At 36.1% G+C, this 16,503-nt stretch overlaps 1 protein-coding gene across 5 annotated transcripts in view; it reads right to left on the reverse strand.

Annotated features, from left to right (window-relative positions):
• The window catches only part of LOC103478352 (CUB and sushi domain-containing protein 3-like), a 245,173-nt gene that overhangs the window by 141,666 nt on the left and 87,004 nt on the right, over positions 1 to 16,503 (reverse strand). For all 5 annotated transcript variants that reach the window (XM_008432116.3, XM_081597601.1, XM_017309426.2 and 2 more), the window contains 5 exons: positions 12,293 to 12,481; positions 9,849 to 9,965; positions 5,650 to 5,865; positions 4,134 to 4,322; positions 2,725 to 2,894 (listed from right to left, as the gene is read on the reverse strand). In XM_008432116.3, coding sequence (XP_008430338.2) covers positions 2,725 to 2,894; positions 4,134 to 4,322; positions 5,650 to 5,865; positions 9,849 to 9,965; positions 12,293 to 12,481 — 881 coding nt within the window. The remainder of the gene's footprint in view (positions 1 to 2,724; positions 2,895 to 4,133; positions 4,323 to 5,649; positions 5,866 to 9,848; positions 9,966 to 12,292; positions 12,482 to 16,503) is intronic.

Here is a 16,503-nt window from a genome sequence, read left to right on the forward strand (position 1 = left end):
ATGTGTGTATGTCAGATGTTTTCATCACATACAGAAATACAATTGCAATCATGTTATGAGTAACAGAAGCTTTTATTGACAGTTAGAATGAGTTAATGCAGCAAGTCAATATTTGCAGTGTTGACCCCTCTTCTTCACGACCTCTGCAATTCTCCCTGGCATGCTCTCAATCAAATTCTGGACCAAATCCTGACTGATAGCAGTCCATTCTTGCACAATCAATGCTTGGATTTTGTCAGAATTCCTAGGTTTTTGTTTGTCCACCCGTCTCTTGATGATTGACCACAAGTTTTCAATGGGATTAAGATCTGGGGAGTTTCCAGGCCATGGACCTAAAATCTTTATGTTTTGTTCCCTGAGCCAGTTAGTTATCACCTTTGCTTTATGGCAAGGTGCTCCATCATGCTGGAAAAGGCATTGTTCATCACCAAACTCCTCTTGGCGGTTGGGAGAAGTTGCTCTCGGAGGACATTCTGGTCCCATTCTTTATTCATGGCTGTGTTTTTAGGCAAGACTGTGAGAGAGCCGACTACCTTGGCTGAGAAGCAACCCCACACATGAATGGTTTCAGGATGCTTTACAGTTGGCATGAGACAAGACTGGTGGTAGCGCTCACCTTGTCTTCTCCGAACAAGCTGTTTTCCAGATGTCCCAAACAATTGGAAAGGGGATTCATCAGAGACAATGACTTTACCCCAGTCCTCAGCAGTCCACTCCCTGTACCTTTTGCAGAATATCAGTCTGTCCCTGATGTTTTTCCTAGAGAGAAGTGGCTTCTTTGCTGCCCTCCTTGAGACCAGGCCTTGCTCCAAGAGTCTCCACCTCACAGTGCGTGTAGATGCACTCACACCTGCCTGCTGCCATTCCTGAGCAAGCTCTGCACTGCTGGTAGCCCGATCCCACAGCTGAAACACTTTAAAGAGACGGTCCAGGCGCTTGCTGGTCTTTCTTGGGCGCCCTGCAGCCTTTTTGGCAACAATGGAACCTCTCTCCTTGAAGTTCTTGATGATGCGATAGATTGTTGAGTGAGGTGCAATCTTTCTGGCTCTGATACTCTTCCCTGTTGGACCATTTTTGTGCAGTGCAATGATGACTGCACGTGTTTCTTTAGAGGTAACCATGGTTCACAGAAGAGAAACAATGATGCCAAGCACCAGCCTCTTTTTAAAGTGTCCAGTGGTGTCATTCTTACTTAATCATGACAGATTGATCTTCAGCCCTGTCCTCATCAACACCCACACCTGTGTTAATGGAGCAGTCACTGAAACGATGTTAGCTGGTCCTTTTAAGGCAGGACTGCAATGAAGCTGAAATGTGTTTTGGGGGATAAAGTTCATTTTCTAGGCAAATAGTGACTTTGCAATTTATTGCTGTTAAGCTGATCACTCTTTATAACATTCTGGAGTATATGCAAATTGCCATTATAAAAACTGAAGCAGTAGACTTTGTAAGTATTAACATTTGAATCATTCTCAAACGTTTTGGCCATGACTGTACTTTTTTTTTTTGGCAGATTTTGGAGCCTCTTTCAATTTAAACACAACCAGTCATCTCAAATATATTGCATGAATGTGATGTATAAATATATATATATTTCTAGATTATCTAAAGATATAAAACCCTTCTTTTAATTTTAATCTGTTTTTGGCAGAACAAATTAGAACATATTTGCCCAACATAGTTATTAGAATTTATAGTGCCTTGAAAACATATTCATACTAATGATTAATGATTGTGAAGTGTAGAAAATCGTTGAATGTAGAGGACACAGGGTCATGTCAAAGAATGTGTTGTTGTCAGATGAGAGAAAATGGTAAATTCTTTGGAGTACATGCAAACATTTGTGAGGCAGAACACTAATACTGTACATTCTCCTGAACACACCATTCAAAGTGGTGAATAATAGCAAAGGTATCATGTGCTATGGGGATGCTTTGTTTAACTAGAACAGGGAAGGTAGTAGGAAACCTGGATAAAGCTAAACACAGATGAATCATGTAAAAAAAAACTCTATAAAGTGCAAAAGACAAAAAGATCATTTTAAGAACTAGGATAATAATATAGCTTATTTTAAAGTAAACTGATGAGTAAGAATTTCTGATCAAATCTCAGATTAAATCTAATTGAGAATCGGCAGCAAGTCTTAAAAGAGCAAATTGTGATTCCATAAATGTGCAAAACTACAGAGTCAGAAAGGCTGAAAATCAGACCTTTAGATTAATAAAAAAAATAAAAATAACTCTTTTCATTCCATTTCACTAATGCCAGTAAAATAAAGTGAAAATGTTGGTTGTTATGTGAGAAAATGTAAAAAGGTTCAGAGGGCAAGATAAGTAACTAGTAAAAACTTGCATGTACAGCCTGACCCATTTCTGATCTCATCTGATTAACATGAGGGAGAACCAAACTCTTGGAAACTTCTCTAACACACAAAAGAAAACTGTTTAGCTTTGTCAATCTTTTTACATTTCTGATGTTAATATAAGGATGAAAGACTGGTTTGCTTCACATCTGTGGTGCAGACCAAAAATATTAAAATGCATTTGATAAAACTAGTTATTCTTTGTTAACAGAATAGCTCCACAATAGTGGTGTAGATTTTGCATGCAACTACATAAAAAGCAAAAACAAAAAAAAAAGACATAATTTAACTACAGCCGGCCCCCTGTTGCTTAGTGGGTTATCCAAGTTTAAGTAAGAAAGAGAAACAAAGGCATTGTTTACCTTAAGAATGTCACCTTGTGCGAGCTGAAAGGCGCTGGCAGTGATGTTGATGCCTTTTCCTGTTTGGACCTGAATGCTATACACGCATTCATGGCCGTTGTCATAGTTCATTGGATAGTTTGGCGACAAAAGAACTCCCTCATTGTTGGAGACTGTGGATCCACACTCCGCTGCGAGAAAACAAACACACAGACACCATCCATTATATAACAATATACACAACAAATGAGATGAAGTAGACACTGCCTAGCTGCATCATTACCTAAAGAGATAAAGTTGCAAGTTAACTGTGTTTCTTGGATGAACAATTATTATCCTACAGTCATAAAAATCATTATCGACTGGCACTGACACACTATAAGACAGTGAGAAGAGCATTAAATGATTGTTGTAAAAACATTGAGTGATTCCGTTGCAACGTTGAACAGTAGAGGATTAGTTGGCAGAAGTATCAGAGCTGAAGTGACACTAAGCAAAGAACTGACTGTTTAAATTTTGTCTGCACTGCTTATATTCACCATAAACTGTAGGTATCTGAATATGAAATCGCTGGATTCCTGGAGCCATAAAAAAAAAAGAGAACACAACACAGGATATATTCTTAACAACTCACTGTATTTAACTTACAATGTGGATTTTCTCCCATCAGCAAAATATTTGGTAAAGAGCGTTTGGGAGAGGTGGGGTAGATTGCTTCTGTGCTGCATGTATGTATCAATGCTCTTAACATTGGTAGGATTTCTTCATGATTTGTTGGTTTTTTGGTACTAACCCTATAAACACAATGCATTAATCAGTCACAGTCGATCTACAAGCTTACTATTGCCTTGCTTTAGCCAATTGGTGTTGGAAAACCCATCTGTGCCCAAATTTCTACCATGTAGGAGATGATTTAGGGAGGATTTTGGACAATTTAGCATCCTAGTCCACATGCAAAGAAACAGTCCCAAAGCATGATACTACCTCAACAGCACTTGGTAGTTAATGCAACGTTTGAAGTTTTGAAGACTACACATCAACACTTTTAAGCATCCTTTTTTCATAGGAGTCACAAAGCTCCATCTTTGTGTCGTCTGACTATAACACATTTCTTGCATAAGAAAGAAATGTGCATCGTCAGCTAAAAGTTTAAGTCTGTTTGCATAATTTTTACCTTCTATTCATTAGTGAAAATGTGCACAAATTTTAAACATATGCAGCTGGTTTGAGTTAAGATTAATTGAAGATGTTTGTTGTGTTATTATTCCACCCTTCAAATGTACTGCTTAACGCCCAAAGTTAACACAGTATTGATGAGCATAAACATTTATGATAGAGCTGTAGATAAGTCTATTATCTTACCCTGTCTGAGACTCAAACTATAAAATGTACATTCAGAAACAATAAAGAAAAAGTAGCTGAGCACGTACCCACACACCTTGGCAGAGGGGCACTCCACATGTGGCGGCCACCCCCCAAGCACACGATCTCCTTTGCCCCCTGTAGACGATAACCTGTGTTGCAGTAGAACAACAGCGAGTCGCCGATGCCAAATCTGGAGCCTGTGTGCCAGCCAAACTGAGGAGTTCCAGGATTCTGACAAGGCTCAAGATTATATTCTGCAAACAGGATACAAAGAAATAATTGCATGCATAAATCTGTTCAGGAAAATACAAACACAGTCTAAGAAATGTTAATACAGAGCAGCTATTTTTTAGTTAAACTTGCTTCTAAAAAGTACCCTGCTACCGTTTTTTCCTCTTCTTGTACATTCAGCGACAAAAAGAAATATTGCAGCAAGCGGGGATTAAATGTCTTGCTCAAGGACATTTCATCGAGTTGGGATACGTGCCCAAAGCTTAAGACCTCAACATGAAGGATGGGCTCTAAAAACTAGGCTACCAGGGGTGCAAACCCTTTAACAGTGTTGTTGTTGGTGGCCTTAACGTTTGAAAAGATGCAACAGCTTAATGCCATCTACATTTCCTTCACACAGAGTGTAACGGGCTGTATGGATAACCACATAGGCCTATTGATTTGAGCCCAGCAAAGCTTTCTAGGAGTCCTCTGTAGGATGTGGCCAGAGAGAATACGCAGCCTTTGATCAAAGGTTTTAAAAGGTCAAAAATTGAATTCTAATCAGGAAATCTATAGATGCTAATTGTAGAGCATGCAAGGACAAAAAAAAAAACACACATAATCAGCAACTGCTTTGTGAATATTCATGAATACATAAGTTATGCTTCACTTCAGCAAACAGCAGGCAAATATTTGGCAAGAACGCTCACGAAACAGCCCCTGTCTCCTTGTTTCTTCTTTACTATGCATTTCCTTCTGTCACCCTACCTCTGTCTTTCTCCGCCCTCGCTATCTACTTTACTCATTCAGTACTGCCATATGTCTCACCTCCCCTCTCTCTCTGTTCAAGTTCTATTTCTATTTCTCTGTAATTATCCATTCCTTGGTCTCGGCATGGGGCCCATTTTTCTTTGCACTGAAGTCTCTTCAGTCCTCAGGTCACTGGCCCACGTGCTTTGATGAGTATTATTATCATAGTCGGACGCCTACTGCCTGCATGACCTCTCTGTGTGGTAATTATCCGCTTCTTACCAGCAAGCCCCGAGGCAGAGTTTACCTTCAGCCCAATGACCAACAAAACACCCATTAAATGTTACTTTATGCAGGCTTCAGAGAGGCTTGGTGCTTTTCATCTCTTTTTTGAAAAAAATAGTTAGCATGTCTTTCTTTTTTTCGGTCTACCTGTCACTGCTCTTCAGTTTGGCATCCTGTCTCACAAGACTAACCCCTCATGTTTTGCATTCTTTCTTCTATCCCTCTCGCTATGATTCATTCTCCATCCTTATATAATAAATTCATTTCAATACATCTAGCAATACTCCTCGCTTGCATTTCTCCAACAAACAGAAAGAATGTATGCCTTCTTACCCGAGAAAGAGATGTTGAACCCCTGCAGAGATATGGAGAAGTCAGAAATGAAGCGTAGCTGGGCCTTGAAGTTCCCATACAGGCCAGCATTAACCGGTGCAGGTCTTTCTGAGCCAGTGAGTCGAGCGAGAGGCTGAGCGAAGCTGCCATTTTCTGTTATCAGAAGGTAGTCATGGTGATCCTCCAGGTGGAAGGAGTGAAAAGTGAACTGGACACCTTGGAGGAGAAAATCAAGTCCAGAGTTGGAGGGTTGCAGGAATACACACACACACACACACCCACACGCACACACACGCACAAAGAAAAGAAAAGATAAGAAAAGAAGAATCACCATCAGAGCTGGAGACACTCTTCCCATTTGGATGTCATAAATATAATATCCCTATGTTAGTATGGTGACATAAATATATATATAGACATGTAATGTAAAAATTTATCTTGATTAGATATTTTAATTTAGTTTGTATATAATCTACAAAATGGATATGCGTTTACCAGCCCTCATGACCACGGTTTTGTAAAATTCTGCCATAATCATCAAATGCATGTGGTGATTTCAGGACTTTGCAGACATATTTCAAAATAATGAAGTACATAAATTTCTAGGTGAATATGCATATCTTGGTTGATTGATTTTGATACCAATTATGTTAAAATATAGAAATATATTCAATCATTGTATTATTACTTTTGTTTTTGTATATATAAGTTTATGTAAGTTAATATTTGAGGGATTCTTGTCTGGGTTATGTCATCTTGCCAAAAGAGCATTTTGTCCTTTGCTACGTCAGCCTTGAGATATGCTTAATTGACCCCCCCTGTTTTATCAGTGCTCTAGTTTTTTCCAGATAATTAATTTTTACCATCAGTTTGCCTTTGAAGTCTGGATGGGATTTGCTCTGAGACAAGCAGGGTTCTCAGTTTTTTTTATTAGTGGTCTTCTCTTAATTTACAAAAGGGAAAAAAAAGGAAAAAAAAGATCTTAAGATATTTATCAAGATCAAAAGACTAGAAAAAATTAATTAATGGACATTCATAACAAACATATTTGCATTTGCCTTTTTAAATTTTAACAGTGAATTGTAAAAATTTATGCTTAATGCTGTGAGATGACATGTGAGGTATAATGCCCTGCTCTATTTTCTCAAACCTCTCTAGTATAGTGATATTTAAACTTTTTTCAAAAGGGCCAAATTTGTCCGTTTTCAATTCCTTGCACATCCCACTTTTTCCTCCCACTTAAACACACTTTTTTTATCTCCTCAGCAATAAATTAAATGCAATATTTTAATGAAACAAATGCCAAATGTATTTTTTGTGGATCTGAAACATAAAAAGGGGGTCAAACATGCACCAAAAAAATTTATTTTTATGGCAAAATAGTTTTTGTTTTGTTAGTCTAAAAAAGGTTTTCAGTCCATTCCAAGATCAAGGATGGAAAATTAGTCACATTTTCTATGAAAAAGCTTGATGTATTTTCTAAAGCTTAATAAATAAATGTGCATTTAGTAAGAGTCACTGGACATTTGTTGTATGACTTTCCATGACATCACACTGAAAAAAAAAACCTGCTTCATACAAGTCAAATATATTGTGCTGTACCAAACTGTTTCTATATTAAGAAAATATAAAATTTATGAGGAAGTCTCCATTTCTTTTACATGTCTATGGTGGAGAACCAAATTTGAACTATTCTTAAACTGGCACAAATTGTTCTTATGACAATTCTTTGGATGCACAGCTTGCAGCCACCGACACTGGGCCAGGTGCTTCTATAGGCTTCTTCCTGTTACAAAGGAGTTGTTGCTTTCCACTGTCACCACATGCATGCGCTGGAGAAGAAAATCCTGCATATTCAAAATGGCTGGCTTGGTTCAAGGTTAAAAACTAACAATATTGTATTCTAGTTGTAATACTTTTAACTGGATCGCGGAAGAGAGAACATGTTACCCCTATTTTATCCTCTCTGCACTGGTTACCTGTCCATTTTAGAGTCCATTTTAAAATTCTTTTATTTGTTTTTAAATCTTTAAATGGCCTTGCCCCCTCCTATCTTTCTGAGCTGCTACATGTACACTGCCCTTCCCGAGCTCTCAGATCAGCGAGTCAACTGTACCTGGAGGTGCCGAGGACTTTGAGGAAGCTCAGAGGGGATAGGGCGTTTGCTGTGGCAGCTCCTAAACTTTGGAACTCTTTGCCAATGTCGGTAAAACAGGCCACTTCTCTGGCAACTTTTAAATCTGCTCTTAAGACTCACCTTTTTCGGCTGGCCTTTGATTCAGTTTGAGCTGCTGTTACTTTTAGTTACTTTTATTGCTTTTTTTTTAGATTACTTATTGTGATATTTATTATGACTGCATATTTGGGTATGTTCTTGTATTGCATTGTGTGTCTTCATTTTAAGTGATTGTATTTTTGGTGTTAGTGTGCTTTTAATTTTTATTTCACTTGTTTTAATTCTGTGGCTGTACAGCACTTTGGTCAGTGGAACTGTTTTAAAGTGCTATATAAATAAACTTGGCTTGGCTTGGCTAATACAATTTAAAATGTATTTATGGAATTCGTTTTAAGTCTGTGATTGTTAGAACAGTGATTTCCTGATGTAGCATCTTCTACCACCTCTCTTTTACTCCTCATCATTTACAGCTAGATTAAATATGCTTAATGTCTACAATGACAAAACCATCAACAACATCATTACATAGGAAGGTAATCTGACTCTCATCTGGTAAATAAATAAGGCAGATGTTGTTACTGGGTAGATGTTGTGAAACTGTATAATTTTGCATTGTAGGGGAACAAAATCAGACCTATTATGGTATCATCAAGGTTGTTGCATAACATCATAATTAATAAAATAAACTGATGGCAATGAATAATTTCCAAATACAGTATGAACAGAAAACAAATTATGAATAAATGTTTTGATTCATGTAACCTAGTTGAAAGTCAGTATGTAAACCCGACAAAATGTATTCTTCTTATTTATTGCATCTGAACACAATGTTGTTCAGATGCAATAACATCCCGATTCTCTCTATGATGGCCAACTGGCTGCTTTTCAGCACAATCAGTGCTGCCATGTCCATGCCATCTGTTGTATCTGTTCCAGTGTGACTATGTAATGTCCTTCCCAATATTTAGCTCACTTGATAAAAGAAGTTTCAGATGACCCTTAGAATAATAACTAAATGAAGTGATTGATCATTTCATTACAGTGCATAAAGGCAAAAGATCAATTAATCAGGAGTCACCTCTATGTTGGATATTATGATGATTAAAATACAGGATGGACTAGATGAAGAATATAAGGCTAATTTTGTTTCCCCCTGAGAAGTCAGTGGTATACAAGCAAAGGAAATCAGCCTTATTGATTTTGAAATAATTCTTGAAGCAAACCCTTTGGATTTATTTATTTATTCGGTTGTTTTACTGTATTGTATTATATAATGTGTTTGTTTTTTATTATGGGTTATTAAAGCTTTGTTTTTTATGTCCATTTTCTTAAACTGGGGAAAATGTAGTTCAGAGTCATTTTTATGCTACAAAAAGCATATGACAAACTTTAAACTTGACGCAGACGGAACACCAATGGAGATATAATCAAAGTGTTTTCAAATAAGTTCTTATTTTTTTTTGCTGTATTTGTTTTGATTGAACTTCATATACACTTTTGTCAACTTAATGTCATTTTAAACAGTTTTGTGGATTGAAATGTCAAGTCTATGTCTATTGTTAATGTTGTTATGTCACTGTAACAGCAAAAACAAATAGAAACTAATGTAGTTTTAACTTTTTAAAATTTCTTGTTAAATAATACAGCTTGACTAGTGAAAGAAGAAAGGTATAAATGTTTATTTGGGAAAGTGTGAAATGTTAAGGATTACAAAGAACACATGCACTGTAAAATAAGCTGAGTTGACTTTTTGAGTAATTATGAACAAGGCCTCAGACAAAAGGTTATAATCTTGTAATCCACGGTCACTGCCTTCTTGCAAGCGCCAAACCAATAAATTAACTCTTAATTTGTAATGAAAAATGAGAAACAAGAGACATCTTGATAGACTGACCTCTGAATATATTTATAGTTAGATTGATGGATTTTAACTGTACAAAATGTTCTACTCTAAACAGTGTAAAATTCAAGCCAACTATGTATAAATAACACCACATTTTATTAATAAACTGCAATTTCCTACCTTTCCCATGACTGACTTCAACAGTCCATGTGCAATTGAGAGAGTTAGGATAGAGCTCTGGGAAGCCTGGTGACAGGATGATCCCAGCAGGCCCTCTGATATCCCCGCCACATGATGCTGAATAAAAAAGGAAGACAATGGATAGTCAGTGTTACAGAAAAAGAAAGTTCAATTGAACCAATAAATCCTTCACCTAAAGACAAAGGCGCAATTTCGCATGAATAATGTATTCAAGTCATATAATCTCCTAATATTTTTATGAGCAACTACTCTGCAGCTGCCAACACAATGTTTTTCTTTCTTCGTCTTGGCAAACCAGCTCTACCTTTTCACAGGACGCTAAATCATTTATTAGGTCAGCTATCCATCCAGGTTTTCTACTGTTGTGGAATCTTAAGCTTGACAAAAACATTGTCAGAAAACATCTTTAAAAAGCTTAGACAACTTGAGGTAATGTTGTGTCTGAATTCAATTCAAGGGAATCCATTTTCCTCCTATGCAACTGAGTGTTATGGTCGGGTTCATATACAATTGCAATGCAATTCATTTAATACATATAATACAGTACAGTTAAATTCATCTGTCCATAACAGTTATTGATAAGCTCTCCATCTAGCACAACAAGTCATTGACTTTGCCCATATAATTAACAAACCTCAGTCACAATCACTTCTTTAAGGGTATTTTCAGTGTCTCTTAAGCAGATGTAAATACTGTTTAACAACTTTTTTACTATGGTTAGGTTCTGTAATCCAGCTGTAACTCTTTAAGACTGAGCCAGTAAAAACATGAAGACAAGGAATGCTGTCAAAACTAATGCTGCTACCACTACAGTGATGTGACTGGCTTAATTTACTTCCAGAATGCATTTTATCCTCTCAAAGGAAGTTAATGAGATATTTCTTTCCTCATTGGTGGCTGGTGGACACTGGGAGGTGAATGCCAGATGTGGCTGAAGGTTAAGTGGAGTAATTAGGTATGGCTTGATTTCGTAAATGTTTGTTCATGCCGTCACTGAGATTTAACTAGAAAGTCAATTCAGCTCAAAGACAATGCTTGTTAAATCAAGCATTTCTGGAATTTGTTGAGATTTGTATTTTTAATTTAACTATCTAGTCATGTTGTGTTTGGGACTATGGTATTTTCCTACTTTAAGAGTGAAAACACAGGCAAATGCACAAATGCCTTCCAAACAACATGCATGCATATAGTATCAGAGTAATATGCATCAGCTGATGTTTGGGGGAGAGAAGTAAAAAGCCTTGGGCTCCACAGCTGCATGTACCCACTCCCTCCTGGTCCTTCCTTCCACCCTCCGGGTTTTTAAGAGACCACAACACATCCAGACTTGCACCATTACTCAGAAACAAAAAAAACTGCTAATTTATTAATGAGCCAACATTACATGAAGTCATTAAAAGTTGATAGACATGCTAGGCAAATTATTACTCGACATGCAGCATGTCAAGCCAGTTGGCACCACACAGACATACCTAGAATATACCCCAATGTATTTATAAGGGAAATTCCACTTTGAGAGACTTGCATTATTTATATCTATCATTTCTTCATGGCAAGATAATCTTGAGTTAATACAATACAGATAATATGCTACATATATTGTGTTTTACAATAACTATATAAAAAAGAAACAATACATAACATGATTTAATTTCCTGTATTTAAAATAAGAAAAATTATTACTACTACTGTTGACTCTCAAAATAACATTGTTACAGATATAAATGTTACATAGTGTTTGTTTACTTCAAGTTAGAGTTTTTCATACATTGTTGAGCAAAACTACTGAAATTACATCTGCTAAATTCACGAATAGCGTTCAAGTAAACATAGCAGTTGTGCAGATATTAGCTGCTTTATTAGTCTGGTTGTCTGCTTATGAAGCCAGAATGACATCAGCTTCTCAACCAACAGGATGCTTATTGCTTATCAAATGTATTTTCAAAATAAAGTAATCTTATGATGGTAGCAGCCCTTCAGTTTCCAAGTCATTACTAGCTGTGGATTTTAAAATCAAACAATTGGTCTGTATTGAATTTGTATAGGAGGTAAACGTGTGGCAAATACCTTACGGTACACTACATGCCCAATCCATTCCACAATTCCTTACAGAAAATAGTGTTTTCAAAACTGGGTCTTTTCTGATTAAAACAACATGTTATGAAGCACTGACAAGAACCCATTTGCATGGTCAATGCTGCTCTAGGCTACTCATAATGCTTCACACAAGAACTCGCAACTATAAGGTTAATAATGCATGCAGAAATTAGTATTTGTATTTTAATGTTATTGATTTTTCTTTTCACAAATAATTTTTTTATTATGTTGTTAGCCTATTTAATAGATGTGTTGCAAAAGGATAAATTAAAGCTGCACTTTTTGTATTGTGCTGAAATGCTCATGAACCGTTCATCTTAACATACCATCGCAAGTAGGCAGTGGGTGGCTCCAGAAGTGATTCTTCTCACAAACAAGTGGTTCTTCATGGCTCAGTCTGTATCCAAGGTCACACTGGAAGGACACGGTCGACCCAATCGACAGGTCATGGCTTAACCGCAAACCATTCACTGGGATGCCAGGATCCATGCAGGAGTAAGTGTCCAGTGTGACCACTAGTAGAACATAAACACAAACATTCCTTATCAAGTATGACACGGTTTAATTTTTTTGTTTTAGGTTAGTTTCAGAAAGTGCAAAAAAAGTCAACATTTCCTGAATTTTTGTTTTTTTGTGGTTCTCTGTGAAAGAGTTCCCCGTTACTATGAGCCGTTTCTGTGTGCAACTGCTCAAGTGAGAATGACTCTGTGAAAAGGCTATTTTTCATTCTGGCAGAGATGTGAAAAGTATTTGACCTTCTTAAAAATAGTCCTGTTTAAATACATAAAATGAGTTTTAAAATATGATTTAATCTATTAATGCTATAAACTACCAATACAGCCCCATGTAAAATTAGAGATTGTAACAAAAATTGCATGTATGGAAGATTTTCAAAGGTAAACCATTGTTGACAAAAGAAAAAAAAACAATAATGTATGTTTCATGTTTCCCAAAAAAAATTATTATTTTTTGATTATCCTCAAAGCGTTTGGAAAAATACTCTGTGGACTTCAGACATGAAACTGGATTTTTATTAAGATAACTTTATGCTTTCTACTACATCTAATATAAGTATGGAGGAAGTGATGTGATAGTATTGAGCTATTTGTTTTTTTTCCAAGACCTTGATTAAATGTAATTTTTTTTGCTTTTGGTTTTAACAGGCAATGTTTTGAAGTGGTCTTTAGTTCCGACTTAAATCTGATTGCAGGGTTGTGCCATAAGCTTAAATAGACATGGTTGACAAACCACTAATCTAGCTGACTAAAACAATTTTGGAAAAAAGGATTGGCCAAAGGGCTTATTGCTAGTTAACACATATTCATGACTGCCGTTATTGCTGCCAAGAGTAGAGCGACCAGTTGTTCGGTTCAAAGGCAATTACTTCACACATTTGGTTGAAATGCCTTTTTGCCCCCAAATTATCTTTTGAAAAACTGCTACTTGCATTTAGTCTAATCATCTTTGCAGACATTAGTATCCAACTGATGAAGTAACAAAGAAGCAAAAACATATGTAATCTGTTACATGTTTATTATTAGATTTTAACTTTTGTGACGCAAATATGAAAATACAACTTTTTTGTGTTCTTTTTACAATTACATAAACTTCAATCCTGTACTTAAACTCTGGTGTCAAAACCTTCGGCATTATAATAATCACAAAAAACATTACAAGTCCTTCATAATAGCTCTGAGAATTATTATAAAATAATGTCCAAGCAGAATCAAATATTAACCTTGATATAAAAAAAAATAAATAATTACTTGCTTAATAGCTGCCTCAAACATCACAAAAGCACAGAACAACTTCCTGGCTCTATAAATTAACTGTGTGTTGTATATCACACAGTATATATGTAGATAGACAGACAATATATTTTCATTAACTTTTTTGTTTTAAGTATTTGACTTTCTTGCTATGGTATGAATAAATACATGAAATATATGAATACATCAATAAAATGAATAAATAATAAAGCCTGAAAACTTAGTAGGGGTGTTTGCACCTTTTCTGTTGTTTTTTGTTACTGTTGATAAACCATCAACTAGCCTACAGAGAAAGGGTCAAAGGTGCATGTTAGGTTGTGTTCAGCATTACCGGCCACTTGTTTCTCGGGGAGGCAGAATTGAGGCTATGACCTTCAAGAAGCTGTACAAATATACTCTCTTCTGTTCACTGAAAATGTTGGACCTCTACACTTGGCTTTCACAAAAAGTACTTTCATGGCTGTTTTGCCTCCAGAGTGCCCTGGTGGAAATTTCAGCTCTATTAGGAGGGAAAAGATGGCCCCATTTTTTCCTGTGATTTTCACGACTTCCATTTGGCTTTCTTCCAGGTAGGGTTGCTTTTGATGCACTAAAAATATGCAGATTTTAGGCAAATGACTGGCAACAGATGTGTAAGCAGTTGTCAGGTCATTGGCAGGGAGACTATTCTAAGAAAGCCTTTTCAGAACTTTTATTTTTAGCTCGGATACACAGAAAAAAGCTACCTCAGTCAGTCTATTTTTCTAAAGAAAGCATTTGCAAAGTATACACTGAGACCAATATTAGGAAAACAAAGCATGTCCTGTTTCAATTCAAGGTTTTATAAAGCATAAAGAAAAAAAGTGATGAGGTTTTTTTCTAGGTTCTTAAAATAATTAAATTCAAGCTCAAATGTACAAAAAAAACCACAGAAGATTTCACAACGTCATTAGTGAAGGTGTTTTTGAAGAACAAAGAACAGAATGCTGATAACATGGGATTTAAGCAACAACTAGCAGCCAGGTATTGCTAATTAACATACTTGATTGACTGACAATCAGAAAATGTGACCAAATCTATGAAACCAGGAGTTTTAGCAATTCGCAGGTCTGGAGAAAATAGGCTTGTGTGATGATGCCAAGAGGAATTACATCACCAATATCTTCAAGAAGCAACTTTTAAGACTAAAAATCTGGAAAAAATATGCTATGAGAAATTGTTTACAAGAAGTAAACATGAACGAGATTTGCCAATCATAAGAAGAGTCAACATCCAAGCAAATTCACCTCATGATCAGCTTGTCTAAAACTCAGATAGATGGAAGAAATCCAAAATGACACAGGCTTCAATTAGTATGTGAAAATGTATAGCTTGTATTATCCTTTTCATTGTGTTTTATCTGTATCTTTGTTTTAGTTTGTTTCATCTAAAAACCATTTTGTGGTTTTTATCTATAAAAGTTACTAAATAAATAACATTTGCTTAGTGGGAGTACAGTTTGAAAGAAGTTTAAACAACTTCCTGTTTGGAACACGTGAATGACAAACTCTGTTAAAAGCATTGTGGCATTATGACGTATATGCTGAGCTACATCTGAATGAGTCATTAGACTTCTGGAATAATGTGTTTTGAACAGATAAAGCACACTTAAACATACTTGGCCATCATAGTTTTCGCCTTCAAGTTGCAGAAATTACCTTTAAAAAATTCCCACAAATATAAGCAACTCTGTTTTGTGCACAAAATGTCTTGTTCTGCAAATACTTTAATCAAACTATTTTTTTTTTGTAACTGAACTAATTAAGGTTTCCTACACATAAAGGGAATCAATGCAGTATTACCCTACCTCAGTTTACTTACTGCATAACTCACCCTTATTTTTTATATGACCAATTTTACAAATGAAGTTGGCAAGGTTTCCCTTGGTATTCCAGCAATTAGATATATCCTAAATAGCAATAGAAGAAGCTAATATGATCTTACTGTTATTGCTTTTCAATGGCCTCATCAACAAAAGAGAAATGCACTTGAGAGCAAAACATAATAAGACAAGGGCACTCGTGGCCTGCTTTCAGTCAATAATACAGACATAATAGCAAACTTTGTCTTATGAATCAAATCAGAATGACACGGGTAATGGTGCTAGTGCAAACTGTTGTGAAAATAAATCACACTATGCCCAGAATATTTTACTGTAAAATGTTTCAAAGGCTAACAGTGTAAGCATAATGACATGGGAAGAAAGAGCGCTTAGCATTCAAATTTCACTAAAATTGTACACCTTCGAGAGTGAATGGCCTCCTGAACCGGCAGATTTGTTGATGCAGCAGCAATGAGAATTGTTTTACATACAAACAAGTGTTCCTTGTGACAAGCAGCAAAGTGCAAGAATACATTTTGACAGTTGGATATTTGTCACTTGGAGTCTCAGCTGCAGGCATAGGTCGATTTTTTTTTTAAACAAGAATTTTAATATTGTTGAAACTTATTCCTACTTTTACATTTTGCACCACAGTTCTCTACCCTAGATTGCTCTGAGGCTTTTAGGATATTTTTTTATTTACCACCACAGAGCTCCTATGTGATGGGTCAGAGTCAACAAGTTATGCTGGCTCCTTTATTCAATTGCAAACAGAAACGTGCATGATTTAGTTGATTCACCGATGCACCAAGTGAGGAAACACAAAAAGTGTTTCACTTTCAGTAGAAAAACACACAGGCAAACAAAGTGACTTGAAAACATGACAAACATACAGCTCCCCTAATTAACCCTACTTCTTGTAGCAATG

Source organism: Poecilia reticulata, chromosome 16 (genome assembly GCF_904066995.2).
Source record: "Poecilia reticulata chromosome 16, P_reticulata-male-v2, whole genome shotgun sequence".
Lineage (NCBI taxonomy): Eukaryota > Metazoa > Chordata > Actinopteri > Cyprinodontiformes > Poeciliidae > Poecilia > Poecilia reticulata.